The sequence below is a fragment of the Cajanus cajan genome, chromosome 8, assembly GCF_000230855.2.
Source record: "Cajanus cajan strain Asha chromosome 8, NIPB_CcT2T_4, whole genome shotgun sequence".
Lineage (NCBI taxonomy): Eukaryota > Viridiplantae > Streptophyta > Magnoliopsida > Fabales > Fabaceae > Cajanus > Cajanus cajan.
Window position 1 is genome coordinate 3684768 of NC_138524.1, and position 20674 is coordinate 3705441.

At 27.9% G+C, this 20674-nt stretch overlaps 1 protein-coding gene across 1 annotated transcript; it reads left to right on the plus strand.

Moving 5' to 3' along the window:
• Nucleotides 1-8169: 8169 nt before the first annotated feature.
• LOC109799060 (protein SMALL AUXIN UP-REGULATED RNA 12-like) lies at nt 8170-8982 on the plus strand. The gene has a single exon (XM_020359548.3). It carries the CDS (start codon nt 8268-8270, stop codon nt 8580-8582), a length of 315 nt encoding a protein of 104 aa, XP_020215137.1. The 5' UTR covers nt 8170-8267; the 3' UTR covers nt 8583-8982.
• Nucleotides 8983-20674: the final 11692 nt, after the last annotated feature.

The window sequence follows — 20674 nt, forward strand, 5'->3', positions numbered from 1 at the left end:
TTTCTTTCTTTTTGAGACATACTTTTACTGATGTTGGTGGCTGTGTCAGGGATCAGACTGCTGTATCTCCTTTTCTGTCTTATCTTGTACTCTCTAAGCACATATATATATATGAATGTTTTGGAGCTAAGTGTATAACACACACTTTAGCTTTTCTCTCATATTCCGTCAGTTTTCTCAACTAAGAGAATATACGAGAATAACAGGAGTCATTTTTTATGAGTTTAAATAAGCTGTTCAAAATACCCTGTGTGGTATAATAGTGGGAGAGATTGTATTTTGAAATTCTCTTCTTACACCATCTATGATTTGTAGAATTAATTACCAAATTTATCCTTAAATGGGTTTGTTAATTTAGTTTCCTGAGTTTTAATTTAGTTAAATAAGATTTTGGATGTTCGAATTTGGCATAGATTCTCTCGTATTAAAATTTCTTATCATGGGAAAGTTTAATGTTTATTTCTTTCTTAATAAACAAATGAGACCTCATAAAAGAAATAGCGAGAGAGATGTATGCAAAATTTGCACATGACTATTTATAAACATGTGATGATTTGAAGATTCATTTTTTGTTTAAAATCATCTCCAATGGTACATGTAGTGCATGATTGGATTAAAGTTTACTAGCAAGGTTAAATCATAAGTATATAACTCAAATTCAGTAAAATAAATTAGTTTATTGACACATTATTCATGTTTAGATGCTTTTTTCTTAAAAGTATGTTTGATAAAATAAAATTTGTTTAGATCATATTAATTAAAAATATTTTAAAATGTGTAATTACTAAAAAAGGTTATAAGTTTATATCATAGCAGAGAATACAAGGCGGGTAAAATGAGAACAAGTGGTTGTTGGCCTTTAATATTCTCCATTAAATTTTCCAACAGAAAACTGGCCTTTTAAGAGCAACTTGATATTGCTTTCAAGTTCAATTGAAACTTGATTTCAAGCCAAATTCAAATGGGCAATTGTACTCTGGTAGAACCAAACATATCACTAAATTTAGTCTATCAAAACAAACTTAAGTTGGAAGAGGTCAAACAGTAAATCAAACATAGTTGTACATGTTTAGTAGGCATGGTAGTGAATTATTGACTTGATGGATACAAGTAACAAATTTATGATGATAGGTACAACTTCAAGTACCTACTAAACATATTATCATAATGTATATATATACACATTAAATTTGTTACTTGTACTCATTAAGTTTATAATTTACTAATATATACTTATTTTAAAAATAAATCTTGGTAGACTTATTTCAATAACTCATGTTTTATATTAAATTTTAACAATCTAACTGTTAAATTAAAAGTTTTTAATGTATAGATTAAGTCTACAAAATTTTAAAAAATTTGAAAGTCATATGATACTTCGTTATATAAATTATAATCAAAGCATAAAATGATTTTATGATTATCTATTAATTTGAAGTAATGAAATGAAGTATTAAATAACTTTTAAATTTTTTTCAAAAATAGCAAACTTGATTTTTTACCTTAAGAACTTTAAATTAATGGTTGAATTGTTAAAATTTAATGTGGAACAAGAGTTATTGAGTAAAGTAAGTCTATCAAGATTCTGACTTGCATCATGCCTAGTGCTTTGAAGTTGCGCCCAGTACGATAGCAATTTCTACACTTGGTAGAATTGCAATTTTGACTCCAAACACTTAAAAATTCAGTCTCAAACTAGCATGCAACCCACAATACCACATATATACACTATAACCAGTTAAAATACATCAATAAGCTCAACATGTAACCAACCAATAGTTCAAATAATCACTTTCTCCTCCTCACATTCAAAAACAACCAAAAACCCAAAACCTAAGAATTTCACTTCTCAATTCAAGATATATTCACAAAATTGATGAATTCATGTAATGATCAACATATAAAATACAACAAGATCAACTCTACAAGCTTCTCTTACCTCGAATTTTCCAAAGAAGAATAAGAAAAGGAAGAATATGGAGAATCTTGAACTTCTTGTGCAATGACTTCTTCCTTTAATTCTTGTCTCCTGAAGCTTTGAATCACAAATAGCTAATCAATCTAACTTTGAGGAAAAGATCTAAATACTCTATGAAATCAATAGAAGGAAAGAAATCTTAGTAGTTTCAGAGCTTTTCTATCTAACTTTTTTCTAAGTTTCTTAAGAAAATGAATTTATGAAATTCAAATCTTAAGAAAATCTTATATACATTTCCAAACTTTGTCAATTTTGATCTCAATTCAAAATAACTTCTAAACAACTAAACTCATAAAAATTCTTTAATCCTTTGAGTTTTACAACATTAAAACAACAAGTCACACAATCATTTAATTAATAAAATTAAATAAACAATCTTAAAATCACAATGTTACAGTTGTTCAACCAATAAATCTTTTCTGGTTTGTTTTTATGTGTATTTTTTATTTTTTAAAATTTTATTTTATTTTTTTCATTTATATTTTAAAATTAATGTTGCCTAAGTGGAAGAATGTTAGAAAAATTTATTTTCTATTTTTTGGTCTTTATTGATTTATAAAATATTGGTTTAATGGTATCTTGACAAATTCTGAAATATCCATTTTATGTCATTAATATGGATATTGAAAGTCATGTGAGAGTGTACGTAAAATAGTGTAGCATATAGTTGGATGGATCTTTGATGGACAGAAGCATCATAACTCTTCATGATTTGAAAGGGTATGATTAGAACCATTGTAACCTTACATGAAAGGGTGGTTAGAATTATTGCAACTTCACATGAAAGGGTATGGTTTAAACCATTGTAACTCTACATGAGAAATGCAAGTCCTCTTTCCACTATCTCTATAAATATAAGTCTTGTGACATATGGTCAAGGGTGGATATGTGAGCTTAGGTCCACGGGTTGACCCGTAAAGCTCATGGCTTGCACAGTTTATGGATGTAAATTTTTTAAATATCCTCATAAGTAATATAAAAGAAATTGAGCTCAACTTGCGAATTGATCCATTTAAGAGAATTATTCTTTTTATTTGTTTTAGGGTGAGAGCTTTTAAAAGATGAATGATTTTAGTAATATGTTAGTAAATAAGTGTTGAATATATACCTTAATATGTTTTAAATTAAGTATGCAAGTTTGATATGTTAATACTTTCATGTTTTAGTTTAAATGTGTAAACTTTTATATGTTAAGACCTCATAATTTATTTTGATTTTATAATGTTTGACGTTTATATTTTTTTATAATACTTTTTTATATATTTCTCTCTCATATTTTCTTAGCACAAAAGATAGAAAGAGATTTTTTTAACATGGTTATTAAGCCCACATGCTTGTCCTTTTAATAGCAAGTTTCACAAAGCGGATATAAATCAAGAAAAAAAAGTTAATTTATTTCGTGAGTTAGACTTATCAACATGTTAAAAATGTGGACTTTGTGATATTGAATTTTAAACATGTATACATACTTACCCTTACATATACATAATAATGCAACTTGTACAAAATTTCGTCAAACTTAAGATAGAAAGAGAGAAAGATCTTATCTTATAATAAAAATATACAAAGGCCACATAAAAGAATTCAAGAGAAAAAAGTATAAAGTCATAACTTCAAGAATTAAGTCATCTTATCATACTATTTAACTTATGGTGTTCCGACAAGTAATAATATGTGATAATGTCCTTAAATTTCTTACATAATACCTACCCAAATCTTACTTGTTATACCTTCCCTAACAGGTTTGGAAGGTTAAAATGGTGTATAAAATTGCACGTATCAAAGTGTGAATAAATTGGCTGTTGAGGAATGAGTGTGCATCATCAAAATGGAATACTTTTCAGCTGGAGGAAATAAAAAACCGTATACTTTGTCTGTTGAATTGGTAATGTATTGAAGTAGCGAGAGTACGGTCCTTTTAAAGGGTGGCATTACATAAACAAATTTGAGTGGGTTTGGAATTGGGTAGGGCTAGACCTTAGAGCATGCCGTTAATGGGAAAATCCAACTTCCAGCTGTTTTATTTTGGTGGGTACTGTAAAATTCTAAGTGAGGCTCCTATACGTTCATGTTCTTTTGAGAAGGTACAATGACCAGACCAAAAATTACCAACTAGGTACATTGGTACAACAACAACAACGTTATGCATGTTATGTATGTAAGGCCCCTTTGCTACGTCGGTTACAACAAATAATAGTTTAAGCAAAATTTGGCATTTGGGCCCCCATTTCTCACTGCCCTGTACCTGCTCATGTACATTGGTTTTTGCTTTTGTTGTGCCAGCTGTGGACGACATTTCAATTTTATTATATGCTTTTTTTTTTTGTTATAAATTAAACACAAGAACGCACCCAAATAAAATTTGCTATTGCTGCTTAAATTAGACAGAAGCTTTCGTTAATTGTATAGAGATAAGACTCTTGAAATAGCAGAAACAAACAAGAGTCTTATCATAGAATTGACATGTATCTGGCATCATTCTTCCATCATCAATAACTAAAAAACTTTCATACTACGCGCTTTTGATGCTGTTTTACCTTGGTAATGCAAACACATTTAATAAAATCATTTATTATACATATTATTAAAGTAAAATTTTAATTTTGATTCAACAACTGCACATGTAAACAAAAATCATAGTGCATTGATAGTTTTATAGGCTAAAATATGTCTTATATTATATAGTAAAGAGTTGTGACGTTGGAAGGTAAAAAATTAGAGGGGAAATTAGGCGGGTGAGTAAAGATGGTTGTTTTCAAGTGGTTGGAATGATCTGAGTCACAAGTGGAATTTGGGGGCAAGAGTAACATGGCCTTCATGTGCCAAAGTAAAGGTTAAGTCCCCATCAACTTAAAAGAACATCCCCTTCTTTGATTTGCTCCTCAGATCAGCATTCACTATTCAGCACCGCACTTTGGTGGGCCTCTCAACTCTCTCTCACTAATTTTAATTCCATCTCTTTCTCCAATTAATCTCATTCACAGAACATGAACCCTCTGTCCAAAGAATGCGACATCCGTTTATCTGGTTCTATCCCTTACACCGTAACATACTATATTTCACATGCTACGTACTTCCTTACAAACCGACATAACTATCCATGTTTTCCACTCTTTTTTCTCCACCATACTTTTTCCATCACCTCATTGCCCTTTGTGAAATTTCTCCATACATTATATAGCCAATCCACAAAATTCCTCGCCTCCTTCTTGTCCAATTTCACAAAGCACCATATGGTTTCATCCTATCTTGAAGTTGATGTACGAGTGGTGAAAAATAGACTTGAGTATAGTATTTAATTAAACTAGGCAATTTTTTTAGTTAGGTTCTTGAATATAATTGTGCCCATGTCCTACAAATTAGCATGGGGTTTGGCATTGAGAGGGACACAAAGTGTAGGACAGATCACTAAAATGCCGGACACTCCCGTGTACGAGTCACTGAACAAGATCACTTTATTATGGGCATAGAATTAAACATGCTAAGGTAACGAAGCAAGGAAGTGCAGGTTAACCTAAATAGTGGTGCGCATTGAATATATAATTTATGTCTTATTATAAATATGCTATGATCTAGTGGCCATGGTTTAGGCAGGACCACGTGGGGAGCCCTGCATTGTTGAGACACTAATTTCTAAGGGCACCAACCATTGTGTCCAAGTACTTGCGCAAGCCGAACCATCAACTCTGATATATCATATGTTAAATGGTCCAAAGGAATCTAAATATGTAAGGAGATCTCTGTCAATGTATTGAACATTGAACTATAATGTGGGATTGATGCCAAATCCTGACTCCAAACCTTATAAAGACAATAAGTTTACGGGTCTTTTCCACTTGTGTAATTAAGAGACTTCATCATGCATTATTCACACTTGAATTTTCAATTACTTTGTTATGTACACATTGAGCTTATCCTTGTACAGTTTTTCCACTCTAACAATAAATAAGGATGTCTTTCCATGAAAAGAACTAACCAACCAACCACGTTGTTGAGCATGACAACTCTCTAAGTTCACATCGACAGCTTAGCTTGCTAGTTATGATTTGTTCTAAATTAGTTTGTATTTTAATATCATAATAGATTAGGTTACTTGTCTAATATATATACATTACTATATGATAATCATATATTTGTTCATGCAATTGGAAGGTGATGCAGCATTCTAGGAAAGCAAATCTGATAAAAGAATCGTATTTTTCTCTCTCGCTGACAAACTCGAGAAAAAATTATACAGCCTCTTAAATCTCATTTGGTTTAAACTGAATGTGTTATCCTTCTTCCCTCAGTTCTGTTAATTGAATTACTTATACTTTAACACCCTGGGGTTTAAACTTATCCATCCAGACAACTTGTAGCTAGAGTTCGGTACTCATGAGTCATAATACTGAAGTGTGACATGCACTATTTTGCATAGAGATGTTCGCAAGGAATTTTTATGGAACTTATTTAAAAATAATTTTATTTTTATCAGATTGGCCTATTTAAGAGTATAGTATACTTTCTGTTCTGACTTCATGTCTAAATCGGGGTTTAACATCAATTTTTCATCTACTTATATTAATAATTTTCAATTGTTAAATTTTATGATAAAATTTATATTCATGTGATAGAATCTATCAAATAAATACTACATTTAGTTATTCATCCAAAAATAACTAATCAGTGGTGGTCATGGGAAAATTCGACGAAATGGGCTTGCAAAGGACCTGAGTTATAGCCTATAGGTTGCATGGACCACTTCCATGCTATTTTATGATAGGCATTGATATATTATATTTGTAAAATAAAAGTGTTTATGTATGCACTCTTCAAAGTATATTTTTAAACATTTCATTCAACTCTTGGCTGAGGCGGGCGATGCACTTGAACTTGAAGGTAAAACAATGACACTGAGGCCAAAACCTGAAAAGTATATGAATAACACTGCAACAGACACATGGGTTTCTGTTTCACGTGTCACTTATCAGTCCTCACAATTCACAAGCCAAACAATTACAAAGGCCAAACCAAACTATCAGCAGGTTGTGTGCCATGATCAGTACACACGGAGAGAAATTGGCACCGACTAACAAATTTCAAAGAAAAGTTTCTTCCAAATTCAAATTCCCGTCACTTCCTCATACAGTCACATACCATTTACACTCTAAAGTATGAACTAACAAATTCTGTTCACGTACGTTTGTGTTAGGTGTTGACAGCACCAAAATAAAATCTAGTCTTATTTACAAACTTCATGAAGAATAAGTGCAAATCAAAATAAATGTACCAAATTGCGGAGAGTCTATAAAAGCCACACGTTCTTGAGCCAGATTTTAAGTAGCCATACGGAAAAGGAATTGAAACTATTATCTGTTTCTGTCTTCTTGAAAAGTGACGTACAATTTAAAAGTAACACTCTTTCATAATTAACTTTGTGACTTTAAAATTAGGCAAAGAGCCAGAAAAACAATTTTTAATCCAGGAACTACAAATATGTGAGAAATAAACCTGTGCTATGAAAAGAAGTGGACGTAAAAGAGTTATTAAAACAAAATTAAAATTAAAAGAAAACTATGTTATCCAAAAGTTGAGTCAAAAGAAAACATGACAGGCAGGTTTTTCAAAGTGTCTATCGGGTCTGACTTTTAAGCCTAATCCGAAGAGGCCAATAACAATCATACACATTCAACAATTTATACAATATTATATTTTGTGTTTATCTAATATCTATTTAAGTGATTAACTTTTGCGATAAAATAATATTTGATAAATAGAAATCATATAATCTTTAATCGTTAATTATATTTTTAGATACTTCATTGATCATATTTATAAATAAAAAATTAAAAATTAAAAAAGGAAAATAGTTAAACTCTTTCGACAAATATTTTTTCATGCACAAACCAGAATCAAAGTTTAGGATTAAGATTATCTGTCTTGACTTCTGATTCACTATTTGTTGTACAAGTATCATTTGTGTAACACTTTTGAAGGAAAGAAAATGAGTTGGGGTGATGGTGAATACGAAGGTTGAAAGCAGACAGATAGGTAGGGGGAGAATTGAAGGTGTACTAGAGTGAAAGTGGGACCATGTTGCCATGAGGAGGACCAACATAGAACAGTATAGCCAATGGGTTTGGCTCCCACCATGTCCTTGCACAAATACACAAACCCCAAAACACCCGTGGTCTGTCCTTTAATTTGCCCTGTGCCCCACACTCTCCATAAATACCCCCTCACCACCCTTCTCTTCACCACTACCTCTACAAAATCATCTCTCAACTCAACCACTCAACACACCACAAAAATGGCCATCAGAAAATCAAACAAGCTTCCCCAACATGCAGTCTTGAAGCAAATCCTCAAGAGGTGTTCCAGCATGGGAAGGAAACACGGGTACGATGATGATGGTCTTCCCGTGGATGTCCCAAAAGGACACTTCGCTGTTTACGTGGGAGAAAACAGAACTAGGTACATTGTGCCAATCTCATTCTTGGCTCACCCCGAGTTCCAATCTCTCCTAAGACAAGCTGAAGAAGAATTTGGCTTCGATCACGAGATGGGTCTCACTATTCCTTGTGAAGAAGTTGTCTTCAGGTCTCTAACATCCACGTTGAGATGAAACAACGACAACAACAACAACTACTACTTCGTACGTACGAGGTTTACCATGATGATATGATGGTTCTGACTGAAGAGGATGGCCAAGAAGCACCACCACCACCCTTTTGCTTCTTTTTTCTCCCTTCGTCATTGCCACTTTCATTCGCCTCGTTCACATTCTTCATCTGCTATTCTTAATTTTCCATCTCATTCTTTTCTTTTTCCTTTTTTTTTTTTGTGGGTTTGTCGCAACAACCTGTTATGATGTCAATTATGTGACTCTAACTTTGTTTCCATGAAGATTTCATGGGTAGCAAATGTACAAAGGTTTGAAGTTTTCCTCGCAGAGGTTTCTAAATAATTATACCCTGTGAGAGAAGTTTTATGTCAATGAATGAATGCTACTTCATTTATGTCTACACTCTATGTCACTCTGCCTCGTATCCCCCGGTTGAAAAATTATATGCATGGATTTAACTTTAAAAGAATATTTTAACATATAAATAAAAGTAATTCTTCTAAATTTAGTTTGGAATATTAATTTTAAATACGGATTAGATCCAATATTAAATTATGTTTCTTTGTCAAAAAAAATATATATAAGAATTCTTTTGTTAGAAGTAAGTGTATTATTATTCATGAAAGTAAATAAAGATAACGGACCAGGCCAGTACCTTATTGTACGGATTATCTTGGTACAGTGGGGCTTAACTTTTCAATTATTCCCAACTAGAAAATGAAAGAATGCCCTCACATTGAAAGTTTTTTTTTTTAAGCCCCTTACGTTGTAAGTTTTACAAATGTATTATGTCAAATTAATTGAGACTCTTCCATTATAGATATCTCATAATATTAGGTGTTTGCCCATCATTTTTTTATATAAAAAGATACTTGTATGATAAATTATAAAAAAAAATTTATAAATTTTTTTTTCTTATTTCTCTCGATTGCATCCTTTATTACATTTAAAGTTAGTAAGGATATGTGTACACTAATTTATATAATAATTTTACAACATCTTTTTTTTCATCTTACTTTAACATTAATAAATATAAAAATGATGTGATTGAAAAATATAAACCAAAAAATAATATACAAAAAAATTATATTATTTTTATATAAATATCATTTCACATGCATTTTATTAATAATGGAGAGAGATAAATAAGATGCAAAAAAAACTATTATATAAATGATTAAGAAGTAAAATCATATCATATTCGTTGGTCCAACTAATAGTGAAATTAGTCCTCAAGATCTCAAATTTGAGTTAAAGATTTGATAAAATAAAAATTTTAAAAAAAAGAAAGAAAAAAAAAAAGACTCAACTCTAACAAAACAAGTTCTATTCACTTCTCAATAGAACGTTCAAATATAATTCCTATATAAAAAATAAAAATAAGCCCCTTATAACGAATTCATTCCAAATAACTTATTCATATAAGTTAAATTTTTGCTTAAGCTTCTAAGAATAATTATTTATAGCTCGTCACTTTTTTTGTTTTTTGCGTATATCTTTTTCGAAGACAATTCTTGTTCAAGACAAATTAGACACGAAATGTGGGTATTTTTTTCTGGCAAGGATTTGAACTTTGATTAGCCATGTTGTGAAGACTAATACCTCCCACTAATCTTGTTAGTTAAAGCTTGTTTTCAATGATCAATCCTACAAATGATTCCTCATATTTTGGTTGAAATTCAAAAAAGTTTACTATTAAAGTAATTGTCTTACTATTAATATTATAAGAAAAAGTAAACCAGAAAAACCGTTGGGTTGGGTGGACAATGGTTTTAAGGCAATATGTGCAAAGTGGTTGTTAATGATGAAGACAGGGCATAATTGATGTTTGTGGCCTTGGGCAGGCCTCAAATGAAGTACTAGCCTTACAAATCCTTTTTCATAGCTAAGAGAAAAAGCCAAAAGTTGATATATACACTTTTTTACATGCCTATGGAACTTGAAAGAGACCAAAAACCCGCCTAACTGCATTACATTCATTTAATGACATTATTAATACTTATTTTACACTCAAAACCACTCCTCAATAATTTCTTCCAATAAAATTACAATTTCAACTCTTTTATTTTCCAAAGTCCTCTCTCACTCAACGACAAGCGATTAAATTCTAGAAAAATAATATTTTATTTCGTTTAGTTAATTTATGTTGATCTTTGATTGAAATTTTTATTATGTGCATCACTAAAGAGAAACTCAAAAAACTACATTCATGTTTGATTTTTTTTCATCAAACTGTTTCGACAAGGAAGATTACTTCTAACAGTTACCCAAGTTTAGAACATTCAATTGTGTAACTTGATGTTTCAACTCTAAAAATTCTCCTATCTATTGAGTTTTTCTTTTTTTTTAATATTATGAATTCTTGATCTCTTGCCGTAATTCTGCAAATTATGACATTATTACTATTATTACTGTGAATGATCTTCCTGTGAATCACGATACCATCATATATTTTGGGTGTCTATATTAAGTTGTTTGTCAACCGAACGTTTATCCTGATTAAGAGTTTCAGTCGGCCAAAGACCTAAACCGTACACAAACATACTTAAAAACTATGAACTCTTAATTTCTACTAACAGCAACATTATATAGGATGAATTACACTTGCGAGTTCCACCTCAAACAAACTTTATCTGAACATAGAGGCCAAAAACAAGTTTGAAAGTAAGTGGTTTTTCTTTTGCAGGAAGGACCAGCAGAGAAAATAATAAGCCTGGTTGTGGTGTGATGGTCCTGCCCTCTGCATTATTATTAATGGCTCCTTTTCTTTCTTTTGGTTTCAGCCACAGAAGAGTTCTGAGTTCTGACACTCACAACTCCTCTTGTAAGTTATAACTGCCTTGCCAACTTAGCACCAAAAGACATGTCTTCCTCTTCACAACAAAATATCTTCACCCATTTCTCTCTTGTCCATGCCTTTGTTTTCTCTCTCTCAAGCTCCTTCACACATGATGACACGACGGTATCATCTGTATGAACCAATAAAAGATTCAAAACAAATATATGCAAACTTGGACTCTTGCTACATGCGTTTTTTCATTTATTTTTTTGTAATATCTATACTAGTTTTTCTATCTTCAATAATGCAATATTTGCATTTTGCCCTGTACTTCACTGTTTTAATTTGCTAATACATCAAACTCCCGATAGAATAATACAGGGTGTTATTAATTTATTTGTCTTTCACTTTGCTGGAATATTTGAGATCTACTGTGTGCAAATTCTACGCTGGAAATTTGTCCCTAAAGTGCCCCACCCATGTGTTCTGAACTATTTCGTGGAAGCTTCCCATCTTTAACAATTATTTTAGAAACATATTAAGAACCAGAGCATTAATTAATATTCAATCACTGTTACTTTTTGTTTTGTATTAGCAATTTTGAATAGCAATCGTGCAAATAAAATAATATATATATATATATAATAATGACATATTTAGTAGTTTGAAAAGAAAAGGGATTATTTTAACTTTTATAAATAATTATAAAGGTATTTTTGGAGAGGAAAAAAATCTCTGTTTTATACATAAAAACAATGAGATCACACATTTTTACACATTAAAAATAACATCATAAATAGTGAATATTTTTAAGAATCCTCTCTCTTCACACGTTTTATACATAAAATTGAATGAAACTTGAAAACTCTTTCCAAGTTTTTTAGTCACACCTTGAAAACTCTCAACACAAATTTTATATCGAAACTTTGTAAATTATCTTTCATATGACCTTGGCTCATTTAAAATAATAACCCTTCTTAGAATATTTACAAAAATTAACTTATAAGGTAAAAATTATTTTTCACTTATATACTTTTAATTGTCTCATTTTTAGTCGATGTGAGCCTTATGTTTTTCCCAATACACTCCCTCATATACTTTTTTGTAGCTTTTGGTAGTGGAACGGAATAAGATAGAAAAGAATGGAACAAAACAATCTTGTATTTATACAAAGCTTGATAACAACATAACGGAACCATGTGTTTTATTCTGCATTTGGTACTTGCTTAACAGAACAAAACATCATATTTAATTACATATATATCCCTATCCTGTTTAATATTTGGTTGAGTATTAAAAAAATAAACTGAATAGAATAGAATATTTTTTCACATTTACTATTTTATGACTGTTATTATATAATATTCTTAAAATTATTAATATATTAATATTTATATTTTATAAAATATTTTATAATTATTTCCTAAAACCAAAATAAAATTAGACAACAAATTCAATGATGCAAATAACAAAGCACAAAAATTTTAATGATGCAAATAGCACAATAAAAGAGAAAAAAAAATTGTTTTGTCCTTGTACGTAGTATGTAGTGAAAGCAACAAACAGTGCAAAAAGATGGAAAAAGAGCAGCAAACCGTGAGACAAAAAAGGATTGTTTCATAGTGCATGTATCAATGGTGGGTGACCCATTTAGAGTAGATCTAGATAACTTTAATATCATTTTAGAATAGTAAATTTGAGTCTAACTCAATCCTACAAAAATAACTTGTAAGGTAAGGATTGTTCTCTACTTATAAACTTTTTAGTTGTCTTATCTCTAATTGTTGTGGAATTTGGGTTTTTTCCAATAACCTCCTCTACATGTTGGTAATTCCTCTCATTTTAAAGTCTCTATTTATTGACCTAACATTCTAATCTTAAAAGAGAAAATAAATCTCTAAAATAAATACAATGTTTTTTATTTTAAATAATATTCTAAAGATAAATAATATATTTTTATATTTAAATAATATATTAGAATTTTGAAATTAAAATTTTGAATTATTTTTTTCAATAATCCCTCATTCAATTAAAATTTTATATTTTTATTCTACATTATTCCGGTTTATTGGAGTCACAGTGTGTCAATCTTGATTACTCAAGTGGCAGGTAACTAGACTATAGTAACCATGAGCTCTAATATTACTTTTGAACGAAAAAAAAAATTCTTCTTTATTATGTGCAAGAATGATGAGAACACGCATTAAAAATATTATACAAATGTGACAAATCTTATTTTTATCATTTCTTATATTTTTTTAAAAAAAAATAACATACTGTTTTATAATTATTTATAATACGAAAACAAAAATTATTTTTTTCATACCAATCTAACATTTCATGACTAGTTTTTACGAGAGAAATAACGTATGATAATTAATACTTAAAAATTATTTTTATATACTTTTCCTATATTGTAATAGTGGATATAAGAATAGTATAATAATATAACTTATAAATACAAATGTGAGAAGATGGAAATTAGAACTGATTAACTATTAGAAATATAATTGAAAAGAAAAATAAAAGTGGAAAAACTAAACAAAAACGTGAAGAGGAAAAAGAAGGACAGCTTTGGGTGGGGAAAAGTTTTATAAAAAAGGAGGAAATTAATCAAATTATCCATCGACACTACATGATATATATATATATATATATATATATATATATATATATATATATATATATATATATATATATATATATATATGATATGATGTGTTGTGATAGAAAAATTAAATAATAATAATAATAAATTAATATTAACGAAGTGTATAACGTATACAAATATTCTTATATCATTCTTGTTTGAAAAACGTTTATATATTCAATTAATTTAGTGTAATATAGTTATAGATAACTATACTCTTTAAATATGTAGTCAGATTTTAATTTTTAAATTCATGTGTATGATAAAGTGTTTATCATAAGACATTATACTCTTAAATGGATCTTCCTGCATCGGACGATACCTTGTATTAAAATAAACAAATAAATAAATAAAAGACAAAAAAAACTTTAACATAGAGTGTATAAATAAATAGGACAATAAAGTGCGCTTACTCTGCATAAGGGCATATTTTGTACCCTTTTTTTTATTAAAGTACAAAATATATGGTAAATCAACCCTGCATGTTCATGTGTATGAAAACACAAATTACAAACAAGTCACGGCACAACCTTTCCTACTAACAACCTAGCTAAACCCTTTTTCCTATCTAGTGCTCGAAGGAATATTTGTCATATTAATGGTTTTATGATTGTAAAAGCATTTAACCTAAAGTCTCAAATTATATATATATATATATATATATAAGTAATATTTTAAAATTTTAATTCAAACATCAATCTCACAAATTTAGTACACGTACACTACAAGAAAATCAACTTTTAGCAATATTTTAAAAAATATTATTTAATTATGTATAAATATTGTTAACTTATTTTGGTAACATATCAGTAAATGTTACATATAATTTGTTATTATAAAAATTTTAATAATATTTTTATATAATTAAAAAATATTTTTCAAATATTATCAAAGTGATATTTTTGTAATATTTTAATGATATTGCTAAATTTTTGTTAACTTTATAAAATAATAATTAATTTTAATATAAATGTTGTTATTAATTATACTTTATGCTATTAAGCTCCTATAAATTTTTTAAGTTATGGTTGAAGATATTCTTAGTTAATCATCGCTAATTATATATCAAGTATCAAAGCTCTTATCATAAATATAATTTATGTTTATATATATTTCTTATATGACATTCACTTACTTGATGTGAGACTTTAATTATAAAAAAATAATTAGATATGAGAGATGTATACTTTTTAAGTGACAATTTGTACTTAACGTGAAACTTTAATTTTATAAACAATTAAAAATAATAATATTAAAATAAAAATATATTATTTATCTATAGTAATATTTTTCAAAAAATAGAATATTACAAAGTGACATATATAACATTTTTTTACTCGATATAAAATTTAAATTTTAAAAATAATTAAAAATAATAATATTGTGATAAAAAATATTACTCTATCTTTAATAATATTTTAAAAAAATATTGTAAAATAACTTATTTACTTAATCTATAATAATATTTTAATAAATATAAATAAATAAATGTTATCAGAGATGTAAAATGTAATAGTGATATGATAAAACAGTTTGACATCAAATACTAGTGGTGATTGGTGATTTGTTTATTTCTTAATTACTCTCTTAATTTTCTTCTCATATTCTTGAATTATCTATATAAAGGGAAAAGAAGTTTGAGGCCACGATTCTTGTTTTATTTTTTATTTTATTCATTTATTGTGATTAGTATTGATGTTGGCCCAAAGACAATGAAAAAGACTATAAGGAAAAGATAGAATGTGGGGTGTAAGTATAGAGAAAGCGTGTTGGGCTGCTAAGACAAAAATGAGAGAGATGGAAGCAATTAAAAATCTAAGATAATAGTATGCAGCATGGCGTGCTACATCATAAATATTATTTATTTCGCGACATGTTATATGTCATTTTGAGTGTTTTAATTTGGTTCACAATACTTATCACTTTAAAGAATCAATATAATTCTACTTGCTTTTTTAGAATAATTATCATCATTTATTGGTATCTTACATAAGTATTTATATATTATAGTGTTCACAACTACATTCTAATTCTTTTAACTAATAAAAGATATTTTTGTCAAAAAATTCATTTATTATAATAATTTTGTTGATATTTAAAAAATTTATTAAACTAAAAAGACAAATAATAATACATGAGAAAGGAAGTATAATTATTTTAAGGTTAAAATATTTTTTAAGTCTTTATAATTTTATTTATTTTACTTTTTAATATTTATACTTCAAAATAACTTTTTTTAGTTGTTACACTATATTTTTCAATCGTTTTTAATTTTTATGATTTAAGATAGTATTAATTTTGTGTATCTAATATCAAATTTATTTTGTTAGATTTATTTTAAATTAAGTTTCTCAACATTTTGTATTTCATTTGTAGTGTTTATTAAGATACATTTTTTTTTTATTTTCAAAAAATTTAAAAATTTTAAATTATCACATAAAATAGATAACATTACAAAAAAATAACAATAAAAATTAAAAGAAATAAATAAGTACAAGTATAACATTAAAAAGATTTATATTAAATTATACAAACTTAAAAAACTTAAAAATAAATGTAGAAACTAAAAAAATTATTTTAAAAGAGACTAAAAAATAAAATAAATAAAATTATAAAAAAATATTTTAATCCTACTCAATAATTTTATTTTGGTCATGATTTCTAGTCAATAAAGTGGACATTCAAATAGCTATTTTCAAAATAGAAGTCAAGATTTTTGCGTAGTAGTCTCGGTCGATAGTGTTTTATCTGACATTTTTTAGAGTTTAAAATTAATTTTAAAAAGAAAACTTTAAATTTTATATTAAAGTATTTTAATAATCCTATACTTTTTAAAAATATTAAAGTTACTGTTATATTTCAATATCTTAATTACATTTTCTTGGATATAGATATTCAAAATAAAAGGATATATAATTTTTTAGGTTTTTTACTGAAAATTTATTTTTAAAGCTCATTCTTAATTAATGCTATTTAATCTAACTCTTCTCTTAAAAATAATAATAATAATAAATAAATAAAACACCTCAAATAAGTGAAGTCAAATAAAAAAAAATACTGTTTCTGTTATAATTTGAAGACAGAAAAAAAATGCACGTAAAAGAATTTAGATCAAACTTGTGTACTCAAAGAGATATAGCTTATATACAATTTAGTTTATATACTTTAAAGAGTAATCATTTGTTTTTATTACTTTTTAAATACCTCTTTCAACTCTAATGTTTACTAAACATGCTAATAAAAGAGGACAAGACAGGATTATTATCCAGTGATCGCATATTATAATTATTAATTATTTAACAAAAAAAAAAAAACTTTTGTGAAGCAGATCTTATCAAAACCAAGGGAATATTCTTCTGATTTTGTCCTTATTAGGTCGAAAATTTCCCATTTGATCTCAGGTGTTAGTTTTATTGTTAGAGAGATTGGAAAGGAACAAAATTGTCTTCTCACATCAAAAGTACGCATTCCGTGTTGGGCCCCACTGGTTTTGGGAAGTATAAAGTCACCCGCAGTCACCCATTCAAAGAAAAAAAAATAAAACTAAAATGCTGATTGTGACCGATAGGGTCACCGAATGTTGCTGTGACGTGGCGTTAGCACTTAGAGCATTGCAATGGAATCCCTAAGGCACATCATTGTGGTATTAGCTTTGTCTCGAGTTGTTTAAATTTTAGCAAAGTTGATTATAGAAGCAACTCTGCTAAAATTTAAGCAACCCATAAAATGAGTCAGAACTGACATCACTGTCACATTAGTTCTGACTCATTTTATGGGTTGCTTAAATTTTAGCAGAGTTGCTTCTATAATCAACTTTGCTAAAATTTAAGCAACCCATAAAGTGGGACAGAGCTGATTTAACAGTGATGTGTCCCGAGATACTAGGTGATGGAAGTTCTCACAGTGGTGGGGCCCACCACAGGAGATGATGGTATTGGGTAATTGGTAGGTATGAGAAGCACGTGATCGACGCCCCACAACACAAGGGTCATTCACAAATCAAACATTAATAATCATATACGTAGTATGCCTGAATGAATATCCTTACAACCGCAAATGCATGCATTTTCAATCCTTGATCATATATCATATAGTTTTCTATCCTCAAAAGTTGTATTATATTATTCTCTTATGCTACCATCTTTGATACTTTTAATAAGCATTGAATAAAAAATAAATATACTACTATGATTAATATCCTATCTTAAAATTATTACTATATAAGCAATTAGAATAATATCCAGTTTATATTTGGATAAATTCATTTATAAGCATTAATAGGAGAATATAATAGATATTATATTATTGTTTTTAATAAGTTAATTAACTTATACACTTAATGATTATATATAGAATTTTTTATTTGGCTAATTAAAAGTATCAATTAATTTTAAGTTATAAAAACTCAATTCATTTTTCTTTTCTTTAATATTTTTTATAAATAATTATGTAAACATGTCTTTAGAATTATTGTTTATTGCATACATGAAAAACCATTATATCTAACTACTAAAAGCATGGGGGAAGACCATGCTGGATACATGTTTCCCATTATGTACAAGAAAAACTTTAACTAATAGTTCGAGAGAAGAGACTGAAAAAAATAATATGTGGTGACAAAATAGATCACTAATCCAATTTACTGAATTTAGTAAGACAAAGTGTGAAAAGTATACAGATTTAAGTTTTTTTATATGCTACAAATTATTGGCTTGACCTAGTAGATTTAGTTTATTAAATCGATTAAATAGACTCATTTCTTTAATTTTTTATAAATTTCAAAATGGAAAAAAAAAATCAAACTAAACAGGTCTAGTAAATTTTGAACTTACACTTGATTGGCTTCATTCTTTCCAAGTCACAAATTTAAGAGTCTAATTTAACCAATTTTACACAACCGACAAGACTAAGGTAGAGAATATCTCTTCATTTCTTTCCCAACTTATCGTTATTCTTCCATCTCTGTCCCCACTTCTTGACTTAGTGAGTGTGTGTACAATGGAATTTTGTCATTTATCATACGAAAACTTGCTTTCACAGAATTGTCATTAATCAGTCCTATTTGTGCAACAAAAATAGAAAGATCTTTGAATTCGAAACTCAATTTAAACCCAGATTCTCAACCCCCACCACAATAAAAGATAAAAATTGTTACTAAAAGTAAAAAAAAATGTAAGTAACAATTATTTTTTTCACCACGATTTACTCGTGCATTATACGAGTTATATAGTAACGATATTTTGAATTTTACCAACAATAAATAGTTATCATGCAGCACAAATATTTTAATTTTATCTAATTTAATATTTATAAAAAAAAATTATTTTATTCACAGTCATTATGTCTATAAAAACAAAATACATTTTATTTTGTAGTGCACGAACAAAATTGTCATTCTCATCGATTAGTATTAAAAGTTTATATCTGTGATACCATTATTCTTATCAAATAGTATTAGAAGTTTATATCTCTCAGTAACTCGCTTTTTTTTCATAGAAAATTTAAAATATCTTGTGCTACACCAAAAAAAAATATATTTTATTCACTTTCAATTTGTCAGAAAATATGAAAATAAATAGATTTGCAAACATCACTTCTTACTTCATCTGATTAAAATAGAAGCTGTTTTAATTTTTAGTAAAGAGAAATTGTTTTATTTTATTTGTTAATTAAAAATACTAATATATTTTAAAGTTCATTCTTACTTTTCACTATTTCTAGGAAGTGGATGAGAAATATCATGATCTAAACAAAAAGATAAATTAGTTAGCGGTCTTTTTTTATTTTAGTTAAGGATATTAAATAACCTCCTTATTATGTAAAAAAATTTAATTAACCAATATTTTGAAATAGAATGGGTGGTACTTATATAAAAACTTCTTTATGTATCAATAATAAATTAAACATTTTATTATTTAAATATGAAAACATTAATGATCACAACGATGATCTTTTTTATTTATTATTACATATAATTTTATATTTATAATAAATTCAATATCAAACAATATAAAATGACCCAATTAATTTGAATACAAGAAACATGCCATTTGCAAATGTAGTGGATTGGGTGTGCTTAGCGATGATTTTGAAGTTAGATGTCTATTTTAGAAATGACATGACCAAGTTATAGTACCCAAATCAATTAATGAGCCCTTCTTTCAAAAAAAAAAAATCATCGAAAATGTTTAGCATATACCCGCTTTATCTTTTAAATTTCCTTTCATTTCATTTTCTTGACTTTACATCACATTAATTATTTTCTCTTTTTTTCTTTTCTTTCTTGCTAATCTCCTTTCCTTCCACCTCATACACCTTGTCAATAAACTACATATTTCTTTCATAAAAATAATCTTAATTAAGCTTGATAAAATTATTATGGACGACAAAATTCCTCTTACAAGTATTTACACAATTAATACTTAAATTAGAGAAAATATTTCCTCAAATAAAAAAAAAGTTAAAATGGTGAAGTGTAATGATCTCCACTATTTACGTTTTTAAAACTTTTACTTTATACTAAAACCATATTTTACTAAATTTTTTTTAAAGAAATGTGATCTTATCCAATAGTAATATCTTTAAAGACTTACTAAATTAGAATAATTTTACATCAATTGATTCACACATTCGATCATCATATATATATATACTCGCTTTGTT

Coding starts and splice junctions, on each gene's coding strand:
- LOC109799060 (XM_020359548.3), top strand. CDS start 8,268: ATGGCCATCAGAAAATCAAACAAGCTTCCCCAACATGCAGTCTTGAAG.